This window comes from Gavialis gangeticus, unplaced genomic scaffold (assembly GCF_001723915.1).
Source record: "Gavialis gangeticus isolate Ggan-Ray unplaced genomic scaffold, GavGan_comp1, whole genome shotgun sequence".
NCBI classification, from domain to species: domain Eukaryota; kingdom Metazoa; phylum Chordata; order Crocodylia; family Gavialidae; genus Gavialis; species Gavialis gangeticus.
In genome coordinates, this window is record NW_017729033.1 from 100,062,227 (window position 1) to 100,076,332 (window position 14,106).

Genomic DNA, 14,106 nt, shown 5'->3' on the forward strand with positions numbered 1-14,106 from the left:
AAGGGGGCCCAGCAGGGAGGTGGCAGTTCTGGTCCTTACTGAGGAAGACAGAGGCAAAGAAGTTATTAAATATGTTGGCTTTGTCGTCTGGCGTGACAACCAGATTCCCCGTCTTGTCCTGCAAGGGCCCCACATTTCCTGGGGCCTTCTTTGTACTCCCTATGTATTTACAAAAGGACTTCTTGTTGTCCTTAATCCGGGAAGCCAGCCCCTGTTCCATCTTAGTTTTCTCTCACTTTTGATTACAGAAAAATACTAGCGCAATTCTTCCATTACAAAAAACTTAGGAAGACCACAGCAGGCCAGAATGTTTTTGACACCCTGGATTCCTGTTTGAAATCTCTAGCTTTATCTTGTGAATTGTGCTTGGACTCCTAACAGTGGTAAGGTCCCATTGTGTGGCACCTCACAGTACCCTTGAAAGGAACTTCCAGCACCCTGGTTGAAACCAGCTACTTTAGTGGGAGAGCATTGAAGTGGGGATCTCTAGAGCAGTGGTTCTCACCCTATTCGCCACAGTGAGCCACACCTGCAGCTTTCAATGTGTTACATGGGCTGCACCTACGCACAACTTACTTCCTGTGTAAACATTTAAAAAATGTGTTGTATCTGTTACCTGGCAGAAATGCAGGCTGTCACATGGGCCATGGCCCACAGGTTGTGAACCACTACTCTGCAGTGATCTATCCCTTATTCAATACCCTCCCTGGCATCCACTGTTATTGGCTTAGATGCCAGAGGAGTAACCGCAGCATGGGCCTACCTAGAATTTTGAAGAGGGGATGCAGACAGGTGCATCATCACATATGAAACAATATATAGTCCCCTCCAGTTAAAAAGGAACTACCTTCGCTAAGGGCCCTGCCACATGTTCAAGTTAAAGTTGATCAAAACCAGTTATAGAGTTGTTACACATCTCCAAGCACTAACTTTGCAGCTGGTCAGTTCTTTTAGTAGCTGAGACTATCTGAGGGGTGCTTAGAGTCTGAAAAGGTTGAGAACCACTGGCTTATATAAGTGAATTTAGAGCCCTCGAAGAAAGAAAACATTAAATAAGGCTTTTGGAGTAGCTTTTAAATTCATTTTAACTAATCGCAACTTTGTAGTTCATGAAGTGTTTTACTTGCAGATTACTGACAAGGTTATTTGGGTAAATCTAAAACCAACTCAAATAGTCGGAAACAGTCAAATAGTTTCTAGGGTCAGAAGGGACCTGAGTAGATCATCTAGTCTGACGCCCTGCCATGGCAGGAAAGAGTACTGGGGTCAAACCACCCCAGCAAGGTGTTCGTCTAGCCTCCTCTTAAAAACCCCCAGGATAGGAGCCTGCACCACTTCTCTTGGAAGTTGGTTCCAGATCCTAGCCGCCCTGACCGTGAAGTAGCACCTCCTGATATCTAGCCTAAATCTACCCTCTGCCAGCTTGTGACCGTTATTCCTGGTCACTCCTGGCAGTGCTCGGGGGAACAGGGACTTCCCCAGTGCCTGCTGGTCCCCCCTGACCAGTTTGTAACAGGCCACTAGATCCCCTCAGCCTTCTCTTCTGGAGGCTGAACAGGTTCAGGTCCCATAGCCTCGCCTCATAAGGCCTGCCTGATCATGCGAGTGGCCCTCCTCTGGACCTTCTCCACATTGTCCACATCCCTCTTGAAGCGTGGTGCCCAGCACTGGATGCAGTACTCCAGCTGCAGCCTGACCAGTGCCACAGAGGGGGAGCATCACCTCCTTGGACCTACTTGAGATGCATCTGTGGATGCACGACAAGGTACGGTTGGCCTTCCTGACTGCCTCCCCGCACTGCCAGCCCACGTTCATCTTGGAGTCAACGATGACTCCAAAATCCTTTTCCGCCTCTGTACTGACAAGAATGGAGTTCCCCAACCTGTAGGTATGGTGCTGGTTGTTCCTCCCCAGATGCCTCAATTCAGAAAAATTACTTTCAGATTTTTGCTGTTGTTGCTTTTCTTTTGGCAGCTGGTCATTTCTTATGGTGGGGTAAATACTTTGTGCATGTGGCTGCTGTAAATTGATTGTGGTTAACCAGTTAATAGCATGCTAATGACATTATTATATGTAGCCTGTTGCAGGGGCCTAATAGGCTAAGGACCCAGGTCTGTGTTAGGCAATTTGGGTGCAAGCAGAAGCAAATTAAACTGCATTGGCATGGGTATAGAGCAACCCACATCACTGTGAAAGTGGAGCTTTGTGACCACGCGAGGTGGAAGCAGGCAGGAATCAAAGGGGGGTGCAAGGGCACCCCCACCTTTCTGGATTCCCCAGGCTCACTCTGCCGGGAGATGTGCCTGGGGGCAGGTGGGCTCTTCGCTGCGCCCCCTCTGCTCATAAAACGCAGAGATAAATCTCTCCTCGGTGAAGTTTCCGTTGTACCGACCACCAGCGCCGTGCAACACATGCTGGATACAAACACACGCGCCCCTAAACCCGCAAGCAGAACCGCTGAACACACACACACTGCCATAGGCCACGACACACTACCCCTTCCCGGAAGCAGTTACTCTCGCCGCCCCGCCCCTGCCATACGGGCGTGCGGATTGGCTGGGAAAACTGTCCAGCTGGGCTGTGAACCAATCACTGCAGCTCTTGTAGGAGGGGTAAACAACGGGGAAGCAACAATCCCACCCCGCACCTGCTCATGCTCCAGCCTCGAGTGCGCGGCGTTTTCCCCTCCGTCCAACCAGCTCCCGACCCCCGCGCAGGCGCATCGCACGTTCTCTTTCCTCCGCCGCTGCCTCCTCCTCCAGCCCCGAGGGGGCGAGGTGAGTGCGGGGGGAGGGGCGTCGGGCAGCCCGTCTCCACAGCGGCCCCGCCCCTCCTGCACTCCGGCCCCGTCCCCGCCCCCTGCCCCTTGCTAACGCCTGAGGCAGGTGGGTGTCGCGTGGCCTGGAGCGCCAGGCGGGTGGCTCGAAGCAGGGGCCCCTGACCACACTCATGGACCGCCTGCATGCGGGCGCAGGGGAGCACCCTGTGCTCACGCTGGCTGCCAGTGCAACAGCAACCAAAGCGCTGTCGCAGGCGGGCAGTACCGGGGGGTTCAACGGGCCCCATGTGAGATCCGGCTTCTTGTTACACCTCATAAAAGGTTTCAGGGGCAGCAAATCCTGTGGTGAAAGTGCCAGGATGGTGCCCTGTAAAGGAAGGGCTTTAATGCTACAAAGCTTCAGGGGCTAGTGCCCAGGAATGGTTAGGTGTAGGCACTGCCCCCGTGAAACGTGAAGGATTTGTCGCCCCTTTGGCTTATGGCAAAGCAGTCCGTGGTGGTGGTGCTACAACGCACCACAAGGCCTATTTAATGCATATCAGTAATACAGATTCAAAACCTGCGGTGGAGGTGATATCTTTTATTAGACCATAATAAAAGATGCCACCTCTGCCATGAGTTTTGATTCCTTTTGCCTCTAGACCAGTATGGCTACAACCTGGATACCTATCAGTAGTGTGGGACTTCTGCCCAGAGAGCAGCAGTTATCCCCTGCTGTTAAGAAAGCGGCCATGAGATGTCTGCCCACTGAATTAGTGGCACGAATAGAAAAAGGGAGAAGTGTGAGGGCCACAGGTTCAAAACGAGTGTACCAAGGGGGGAGGGGAGGGGAGGGGAGGGAGAAATCAAGCAGGGTACACCAGGCAGAATGCATTACATGGGGCTGATGGGCACAGGAGGCACAGTTTGAACACCCCGGGACCAAGATTTTTGAATTTATCTATGGGAGAGCCCCCTTCCCCATCCTCCAATTTCTGTAAGGGAGGAGATATATGAAAAGGGTGGGTGACTGTCTTCAGCTGAACCAAAACTATACCATTTTGGGCATTTTGTGATGATGGTATCAGTCACTTGATATCACAGATTCATATAACATGGAGGAGTGGTTTCATGTTAGGTGAAAACTTAAGGAAGTGACCTGTCGTACTCCAGTGAGGGGGCAATGATAAAGCAGAATTATGTGACTGGTTTGAAAAAGTGGAAACTTTTGTTTCATTTCAAGGCTTTATCTGATGCATGCTAAGTTATTACAGAGAGAAGTGCCAACTGCTTGAGAAAACCCATTATAGAACTGGGCCAACAATAGGAGACTAGCAGTTACCAGTTGAAAAGATGTAAGTTCTTTCTTCCACCTGTAATGTTCCCAAAAGATATAATTCTCATCTTAAACTGACAGTATACTTGACGGTTAAAAGGACAAGTTATCTTTGCGCCCTGATTCATCAAGAAGTTACAAAAATAATAGTTTTGATGTCAGAAAAATTCACAGACCTTATAGCAAGTTGCCCTTTTAGAAATATTTAGTTCCCATTTCAAGTGAAGTTAGATACTTTGCAAAAAAAAAAAAAAAAGATGGCAAGTAAAGCATATAATCAACTGCAAAGTTATAATTATTTAAATAAAATAAAAACACCCCCCAAAGCCTTATCTGATTTCTTTCTTTGAGGTCTCAATTCATTTATAAGCCAGTGGCGCTCAACCTTTTCAGACTCAAAGCTCCTCTTGATAGTCTCAAGGCACTCCTTAGAAAATGCCAGCTTTTAGTTTTTGTCCATTTTTGGACTACAGACAAAAGATAGAGCAACTCTTCTGCTCAAAAGAATTCAGAAACACTGCAGTGGGTGCATCTACACAAGATGCTTACTGTGCATTAGCCTAATAATTCCATGACGCTACTGTGGTGAAAACCGTACTAATAGCTTACTGCACAGTGTTATTAGGCTAATGTGCAATAAATATCACTAACTGTGTACTGGCACTACTGCGCAGTAACTCTAGGTACCATGTATTTAGTTAGTACTTTCTTAAGGAAGTACTAAACTAAATGTGCAGTATCTAAGTTGCATTAATAAACATGTAGATGTGCTCAGCAGGTCAGAATGTTTTGGACACTATGGATTTCTGTTTCAAATCTCTGAGTTTATCTTGTGAATCATGTTTCACACCAAATGATGCTACCATTGTGTGGCACCTTGCAGTAGCTGTAAAAGGATGTGAAGGCATCCCAGGTCGCAATGGTACCCTGATTGAGAATCACTAATATAAGCTTAATGTTTCCTAATTAGCATTACCCTCCGAGCCATCAGTTTTACTCTCTCTCATTCTCTGCTACTTGAATATAATACAAATAAGAGTTTGGAGAGCCCAAGGAAAGAGAGAGAGAGAGAGAAAAAAAAAATATATAACATAGAAAGTATCTTTGATTTGAAGATGTTTGAAAATCTGATATTGTCCTTTTCCTGAAACATAACTTTGTTTGATGTTTGTATCAATGCTTTGGCTCAACAGGGGCCAATCTTTTTGGCAAACATGCCACAAATTAGCGCCACACCCTCTTGGAGTGCCACTCCAGTCCCCTTCCTCTGCCCATCCTGCTTAGGTTTCTCCTTCCTACTCTGTGCTCCTTATCCCTGTAGTGCAAGTAGGATGGGGTGACAGGGGCAACCGCCCTGGACATTGTGTGAAAAACTGGCTTCTGCTCTAGTTGTGTGATTGCAATCACAGCAGAAGTAGCAACCAGAAGTCACTGCTGCTCCTGTGTGCAGCAGCAACCCCAGGCACCTGTCCGTCTCCTTATGCTGCTACCTTGCCCAATCTCCTACTCAGCTTTCTGCTTCCTGCCTTGTACTCCCTGCTAGATCTCCTGTTCTGTCTCCTGGACATATCTGCTGCTGTGCCACCTGACTCCTCCCTGATCTGTCACATCCCACACACAAAGGTTGCCCATGCCATAGGTTGGCCACCCTTGTTTTAGGGCAATTTCAGAACTGGAATCATTCTCTGAGGAAAAAGGTGTCAAGTAGTATGCTGGGGCTGAGTTTTATTAAAAAAGGAAACTTGCAGTTGGTTAGGAAGTATTTCAATGGCAGCTGTAAAATAGTGACAGTCAAATTTCGTATGTTTAACTGAAATCTTCCTGATATTGGATAGCTGGGATTTTTCAGAGTAGGTTAAGAGAGTGCCACGATTTTTACTGTAAGTATAGTTTCATCCCATAATAAAATATTAAAATGTAAGATATTTTAGCCCTTTTTCTATTGATGTTTTGTTATGGATAGGCTTTTGGTAAATTTTATAGCAATGTGTCTTTGTTATATGCAGCAATAACGTCCCTGTACAATGACAGAGAGCAAGCCCCATAGCCGCAAGCAGATGCTAGAACCAAATGTCAGAGGCTGTTCAAGGGGACATGATCACTCCTCTATAGAGGCACTGAAGTTTCCTGCACAAGCCACTGTGAGCTTTCACAACATCTGCTACAAAGTAAAAATGAAAACTGGGCTTTTATGTTGGCAGAAAACTGTTGAAAGAGAAATCTTGAAAGACATCAAGTATGTATTTTAGTGTCAAGCATATTAACTTAACTTTTCTTTCCAAGGAGGTTAACAATAACCTCATTCAGCAAACAGATGAATGACAGATGAACTAACTGCACAGCAATACAATTTTGAAATTCATACTTTCAGATTTAGTTTTAAAAAGTTAATACTGCATAGATACCCTTCTTGTTGTTGCACCTGTCAATTAAAATTTGTCTTCCAGTTTTAATTAAGGAGCGTGTACACGCTGCTGGTGCCTTCTCCAGTGCAGGAAGGTCTGAACATCCATAGTGAAGACTTAGGTATTGCAACAGTGGACAGACATTCTGTCACCCAGTGACATTTCCAGCTCCAAGTTAGGTGTCCAGGCTTCCTTTTACATGCATAAGAAGTTAGGCACATAAAGAAACAGGAGCCTAGGTAGCCAATAGGAAATGTTGAAGAGAAAGATGGGACCAAGAGAGTGAGGTACTTGACTCCAAATACACAGCTATGAATCTTCCTTTGGAATAGGCGCTTAAGTCAGGTCACTCTTTGCTCACAAAACACTGAGCATGAAAGAGCTTACTTCCTTTTATGCAATTGCCCAGCTGTCCTGGGAGGTGAGACCTTCATTCACAGTTCCCATTCCAAATTATATAGAGGACAAATTTGAATGTGGGTATTCCACCTCTCAGAAGAGTACATGTATTTTGAAAGTTAGACATACTCTGATCACGCATCTATTAGATCAGGCTCCACAGGCAGCCCACCACTTAATTTTTGAATCCCTCCAGAGCTAGGTATTAAGCAGCTTGGAGCTTTTAAGATTTACAGGGGTCTACATTTTCCTAATAGCAGAAGCACGTAAGAGACTTTAAGGTTTATTTGCACAATCAACCTTCTGCCAGTATAGCACAGTAGAATCTTCTAGTGGCTATGTAGCCGGAGTCATTCATGAAGACGGTTTAGCTACGCTACTAGGAAAATAAATGGACCATCAGCATAGGTATATCTACACCATCAGTTTTGCAAGCATAGCCATGTCAGACAGGATTCCCCCACTCCTCCACTCCCCCACCCCAAACACCCGGTTGACAAAGCTATGCCTACAAAATTTTGTAGTTGAGTCCAACACTTCCCAAATTATTTTGACCATTGGATCATTGTTTACTACTGATGCTTCTCACAGACCAGCACACACTCTTCTATCAAACTTCTAACTGAAAGGAGCGTGTGCAACCCACAGATCAAAGTTTGGGAATCACTAGTAAAGATCAAGCTTTAGGCAGGAGCTGAGTAGCAGTTTCTTTGAATGCCAGTAGCATTAAAAGAGTGGCTGGGCATCTATTCCCCCATCTTGTCAGTCTCATTCCCATAATGTATTGAGGCCTGATTTTTGGGAAACCATTTATTGAATGGTAGAAAATCCCCAAATAAAAGAATTTTACATAAATACAAGAGGTACCTTCCTTTTGAGCCAGGAGCTTTCTTTCCAGAGTTTGCCTACTGGCAGCTCTTCTCCAGCCACATATAGCTCCTCAGACTGAGCTTCTTGAGCCCTTATAGGAATCAGGTGTTCATAATCCTATCTACCAGGCCCAAACAATTATTCTAAGAAGTCTCTGCTTTAGAATAGGGCTGGGTGGTCCAGGGTCCAGTCTAAAAAAGGGTTAACCAACTCTGTTGCTGTGTGCTTAGTGTACAACTAGGTATAACTTTTATTTTTATTTTACTCTATTTATAAGATAAAAGCATTAATTGTAGCAAAAGCATGAAAAAATACTAACCTTTTACTAAGGTAAAAAACAAAACAGAATGAAAAACAAATCCACTTCTGAAATTGGCATGTATTTGTTTATGTTTCATACATCAGTAAGGGATATTTAATAGTTCCTCAATGATTTTGTTTTAATAATACAATAAAATTGAATGGCCTTTAAAGCAATTCATTTTCACACAAAATGAAAATAAAATTAATTTGGGAAATGCTGATTTTGTTTTACAGTGGGATTATGAGACCTGGGCTTAATGCAATATTGGGACCTACTGGCAGTGGCAAGTCTTCGTAAGTGTTGTGGCAACAATAGGATTTCTTTTACCTTATGCATATTCCTCATATAGAGAAATCATGACAATCAGAAAACATGTCTGCACACTATTACGATTAGTAAACAGATCAATAGAGGCCACATGTAAAAAATAGCTTCTATCCAATAGCCTCTGCATGTTCAAAATTCTATTATTGTTCACCTCAAAAGCTATTCAAATTTCCATGCTTATAACAGATTTTTTGATGTTCAGCTACATAGCTAGGAGTGCATGTATCACATTTATAATGTGACGTGTCACATTTATAATGCACATCTAAGCTTTGGGACCTTTTCCAGATAATATACATAGGGTAGGACTTCAGCTGTTCAAATATACTAGAGTGATTGCAAATGGTTCATGAAAAATCTGAGATTTATAAACCTGGGATAAAAAGTCAGGGATTTATAAGTTGTCTTCTGCTTGATGTTTGGGCAGGTGTTAGTACAAGAGAGAATCTGGGGTGATATTTTCAGCACAGAAACTGCATAAAAATATGCACCAGATGATGCTAATTAGTTTGGTATGGCAAATTTACCTTTTACCTACCCTGCCTTTGAAAGACTTACTCCTCAGAACCCTTTTTGGGAGACTGATTTTTCTTCTTTCTAGGCTATTAGATATATTAGCTGCAAGGAAAGATTCTCATGGGCTGTCTGGAGACATTTTGATAAATGGAGCTTCCCGGCCTCCCAACTTTAAATGTATTTCTGGATATGTGATACAGGTAAATAAGCCTGATGTTTCAGTCTTCTACTTTGGAGACAAATTCTGGATTAAACAGCCAGTGATGAGATTTACAGTATTGTGGTAGTGACATAAGGCCCTCATCATCTAGTTTTAACATTTTGTGGAATTGCTCCTTTTTTTTTTGTCTCCTATTGTAAACAAGCACCTCGTCCCAGAGGTGCAGCATGGTCTTGTCCATTCACTAATACAGTGGTTTTCAGCCTGTGGTCTGTGGACCCTTGGGGATCTGCAGACTATGACAGGTCCATGAAAGATGGTAATGATCAATCAAAACTATGTGAATACCCACACTTACCATTCAAAGGGGTCTGCTCCTCCATTCAGAATTTTTTAGGGGTCCACAAAAAGAAGTTAAAAACCACTGACCTTGTATATTGCTTTGGGCATTTTCTTACATTTCCCATCTGCATTTGACCTGAATTTGAACTTATATGTATGCATATCTAAGATCATAAAACAATGTTAAAACTATTTCCTCTTTTCTGTCTCAGTTGTTTTGTTTCTAATTATTTTTGGATATATATGATGATTGGTAAAATCTTGCAAGAAAATGATATACGGTTATTGATTTTTTTCATATTTTTCTTTTTATACAGGTATTATTAAAATACCTTTTCAGTTTGCCTTACAGTCTCAATCAGAACTAAGGGTCAGTTGTGCCCTCTAGGCGCTCACAAATTAACCTAGGTTATAGAGAAGTGTTTTTCATTTTGTCTGTTACTCACTTTCTACTCAGTTTCCTGCTTTGCTCTTTCATCTTCAAGTTACACTCTTCAACTGCTTCATTTTGGCTCTAAATGCGATATTATGGAAATAATTAAAAAACCCAACTATGGTTAGAGGGAAGGTAATCTAAATAGAGCTTGTTCAGAATGAGGCCAGTATTGGAATTATAGCTGGCATTGTGCTCATTAAATATTGTGGTGGACTGTGGTGGAAAAAGTGTGATCAGATTTTTAATTAGCTGTACTAGCTCTGGAAGTTTGTAAAGTGATCTGCATTCTCTTATTTAAAAAGATATAAATTCTTGAACCTCAAAGACTTAGCATACAGAAACTCCTTCATGCTTTGCCAGACATCATACAGTTGTAGTTTAGGATCCTGTTGTAATCTGTTTTAAAATCAAATATTGTCCTAGTTAGTAGAAAATGTTTTCTGGCCAGTAAGGCCCAAATTCTGATCCTAGAAATAAGGATGCAGATCAAAGTACTCCTATTAAAGTCCATGCATTTACTTGGTCTAGAGATCAGAAACTGATCCTAACAGATTTTTATCTTTTGCCATGATATTATTTTGTTCATATACACCATTGATAGAGGGCAAACAGAAAAACAGTGCTTAATGCTCTGCCTTTCTTATTTTCCTCTCCGCATGAGGAGGAATGATGGACATTCTAGTAGCACTTTTCCCATCATCACGTAAGGATAGCAAGCTACAAAGGGCACAGGGAAGCCCCATATCCAATGGGCAGTGGTTCTCAGTGAAGTCCTGGGGAATCCTGTTAGTTTGGATTCCTTGATGCAATGGATTCCCATCCACTGTGGGGGGTCAAATTTTTCAATTCTGAGGGAGATCCATGACAAATATGGCCTTCGATTCCTTGCTATGATGAAACTCTGTGCATCCATGGGATGCAGTTTCCTGGTCTTGGAGTTCTGCCCACTAAATGTGGCCTGGATTACCTAGGTTTGAGCTTCCCTGTCCTGGGAAATCCCCACAGACCATAATGCCATTGCCATCCACTATAATACTATAACTTTGCAGTACAAGATCTTGACGTCAAGAAGGGAAAAATGGAGCTTGAAACCAAAACTAGCTAACATTTTTGTATCTCCTAAGAATGATGTGGTAATGGGGACCCTGACAGTGAGAGAAAATTTTGAGTTCTCAGCAGCACTTCGTTTACCGACTTCTGTGCCTGAACAGGAAAAAAAAGAACGAGTTAACCAGATCATCCTGGAACTGGGTTTGTCCAAAGTGGCAGATTCCAAGGTAATGGCATAACAAGTCAAGGCATTTACTATTACCAAACTAAGAATTTAAAATGTAATTTCAAATCAGAAATATCTGACAGTTGAGGCAACTTTAAAGTATTTCTACTGCAAAGTTTGACTTCTGAAAAAAATTAATTGTAGGTTTACATACGTAATATTTTGCAATAATTTTCACGTTACATGTGTTAATTTACAATTTATGTAAATTACAGTTTACAAAACATATAGACAATTATGGATTCCATAAAGGAAGCTGGGTTCTTTCCTTTTTTTTTGCACATCGTCACCAATTATAAAGGTTCTGGCTGTGAATTATGCCTTAGCAATATTTTTGTAATCCCATTGCGTGAATGGGGGATTCAGAAACTTTACTGATTGGCTCAACAATTGGAATTTAGTAAAAAATTCTGTGAAAAAATGATTTAATAATTTCATAAAGAAGTAAAATTTAATACAAACATTTTTGTCTTGAACATAAGTATAAATGCCTCTGCATATACAAAGAGCAGATCTGTCCTGTAAGAAGGTGCATTTTTTCATAATCACTTATCAGTACTGAACTACTTTCTGACTCTGCTCCCCCAGATCCTACCAATTATTGTACCATCCATACACTTGTAAAGCTGGATATTTGCTCACCTTCACCTTAATTTGCCTTATAGTGTGGTTTGGTTTTCCCACTCACTAAAAGGGTCCTTCATTTAACTTGGTCTTTACTAGCACTACTTTCTGAACTCTCTCCTGAGTTTCCCCTCTGACCATCACCTGATCCTTTCCTGCATCACTTATTAGCTCGTGACCAGCCTTACTTCTGTCTATAAGGTGACAGGCTCTGTGGATGGGGGGAGAGCAGCGGTTATGATATACCTTGACTTTAGGAAGGGTTTTGATACCGTCTCCCACAATATTCTCATTAACAAGCTGAGGAAATACAGACTAGACAGAATTACGATCAACTGGATACCTAACTAGTTGGATTATCATGCTCAAAGAGTAGTCATCAATAGTTCACTGTCTAGTTGGGAAGAGGTATCAAAGTGGGATTCGCCAGGGTCAAGTATGGTTTGTCCTGGGTCAGGTATTGTTTAATATCTTCATTAATGATTTGGATGATGGGACTGAATGCAGATTTAGCAAATTTACAGATGACACAAAGTTGGGTTGAAGGTACTTTGAAGGAAGATCCAGAATGACTTGGATTGACTGGAAAAATGGTCTGCATTCAACCAGATGAAACAAGGGCAAGTGCAAATCCTACACTTGGGATGGAATAATTGCATGCACAAATACAGATTGGGGGTTGTCTGGCTAAACTTAGTGCTACAGAGAAGGACCTGGGAGTTACAGTGGACCATAAGCTAAATATGAGTCTGTGGTGTGCTCTTATTGTAAAAAAAGCCAGCAGCATACTGGCTTGTATTAACAAGAGCATCACTTAAAAATCAAGGGAAGTGATTCTTCCACTCTGTTCAGCACTGATGAGGCCTCATCAGGAGTACTGTGTCCAGTTGATAACAGTCTTCAAATACCTGAAGGATGATTATAGAGATGATGGAAATAGACTGTGGCTTGTAGGGGACAGGACTAGGAGCAATAAACCCAAACTACAGTAGAGAAAAGTTAGGCTGGAAAGTTGGTGGAAGTGTCTGATTATGAGGGTGATAAAGCTTTGGAACAGGCTATCTAGAAAAGATGTGGCATTATCATCCATGGAAATTTTCAAGAGCAGGTTGGCCTGGATGGTTTAATGAAGGATAATTGTGCCTTGAGCAGGGACCTGGACTAGATGATCTCTTGAGGTACCTTTAAGCCCTACTTGCGTATGATCCTAGTCATGCCTGTCATTTTTGCACTTCTTGTGTGTCCACAGCTTTTTATGCTCTGGACTCTCTTCCTTCTATTCATGTGATTCGTGTTGCTTTTTAAATTTGATTCTTTTGCCCTTGACTTTTCCATAAAAGATTCACTTTACCAAACCCCAACCATGGCATACCCACAGCAACTGTTTCCTTCATTCCTTCTTTAGCATCTGATGAAGTATGCTGTTGCCTAGGAAAGCTTACTCCTTTTTCAACCAGTCAGTCTCTTAGGATGCCTGTAGATGTGCAGGACGTCTGCTCCGATGCCCTGTAATTACAGCATGTTCAAGTAGATTTGATTAATTGAGTCTGCTGGAGTGTGCTAAATATTATTTTGATGGGTTTTATAGATCAACCATGTAAATGTTTTATGTTTCATTTACATTTTAATATCTGATCTAACACCTGAAGCACTAATATTTTTCTGCATTTTGACATATTTAACAAAATTATTTACAAAGAAACCTTATTCTTAGGACATGATACTCTATTTGCACTAGGTTGGCACCAGTATAATTCGTGGCGTCTCAGGGGGAGAAAGAAAAAGGACCAATATTGGAATGGAACTTATTACTGACCCTGCAGTCTTGTTCTTAGATGAGCCAACAACAGGACTGGATGCCAGCACTGCCAATGCTGTCTTGTTGCTCTTGAAAAGGTGACTGTAATAGAATCACTGGGAATGAAGCATCCTTTTGGATAGAGATATATATACTCCTCACTTGCAATTATAACATTAAATTACATGTACACAGCCTTTAACAGTCTCCTTGGTTTATCCTTGGTTTATCCCTATTTAAACAAATGGCAGCTGCAGGTTTGTACACTTGGAATTTCCTTCTAAATCTGCTTTTAGGGGATCAGGATCTATCTTCTGTCCCACAGCTTTCAGTGCACAAGTGACAGGGTTTTCTGGGCAAACAAGAAAATCATTTTGAAGGTTCTGCCTAAGGGAAAAAATGTAATATGAACATTACACTCTCTGTTATCTGCCCTGCATATGTTTTTGATTTGGAGGACATGCTATACCTCATGAAGGAAAATCACTGCAAGTTATCTCAGGCTTACACTTCAGTAATAACAAGGATTACTTTGTCCTGTTGGCTTGGGAAATT

The 14,106-nt window shown here is 42.2% G+C and overlaps 1 protein-coding gene across 6 annotated transcripts in view; it reads left to right on the top strand.

Annotated features, from left to right (window-relative positions):
- Window positions 1–2,730: 2,730 nt before the first annotated feature.
- Window positions 2,731–14,106, top strand: part of LOC109304050 (ATP-binding cassette sub-family G member 2-like) — a 44,772-nt gene continuing 33,396 nt past the window's right edge. For 3 of the 6 annotated variants that reach the window (XM_019526531.1, XM_019526534.1, XM_019526535.1), the window contains exons 1-6: window positions 2,790–2,885; window positions 6,101–6,330; window positions 8,306–8,365; window positions 9,001–9,115; window positions 10,978–11,130; window positions 13,492–13,649. In XM_019526531.1, the coding sequence (XP_019382076.1) occupies window positions 6,119–6,330; window positions 8,306–8,365; window positions 9,001–9,115; window positions 10,978–11,130; window positions 13,492–13,649 (698 nt within the window). In that variant the 5' untranslated portion in view covers window positions 2,790–2,885; window positions 6,101–6,118. The other 3 variants (XM_019526532.1, XM_019526533.1, XM_019526536.1) reach the window with 3 other exon arrangements.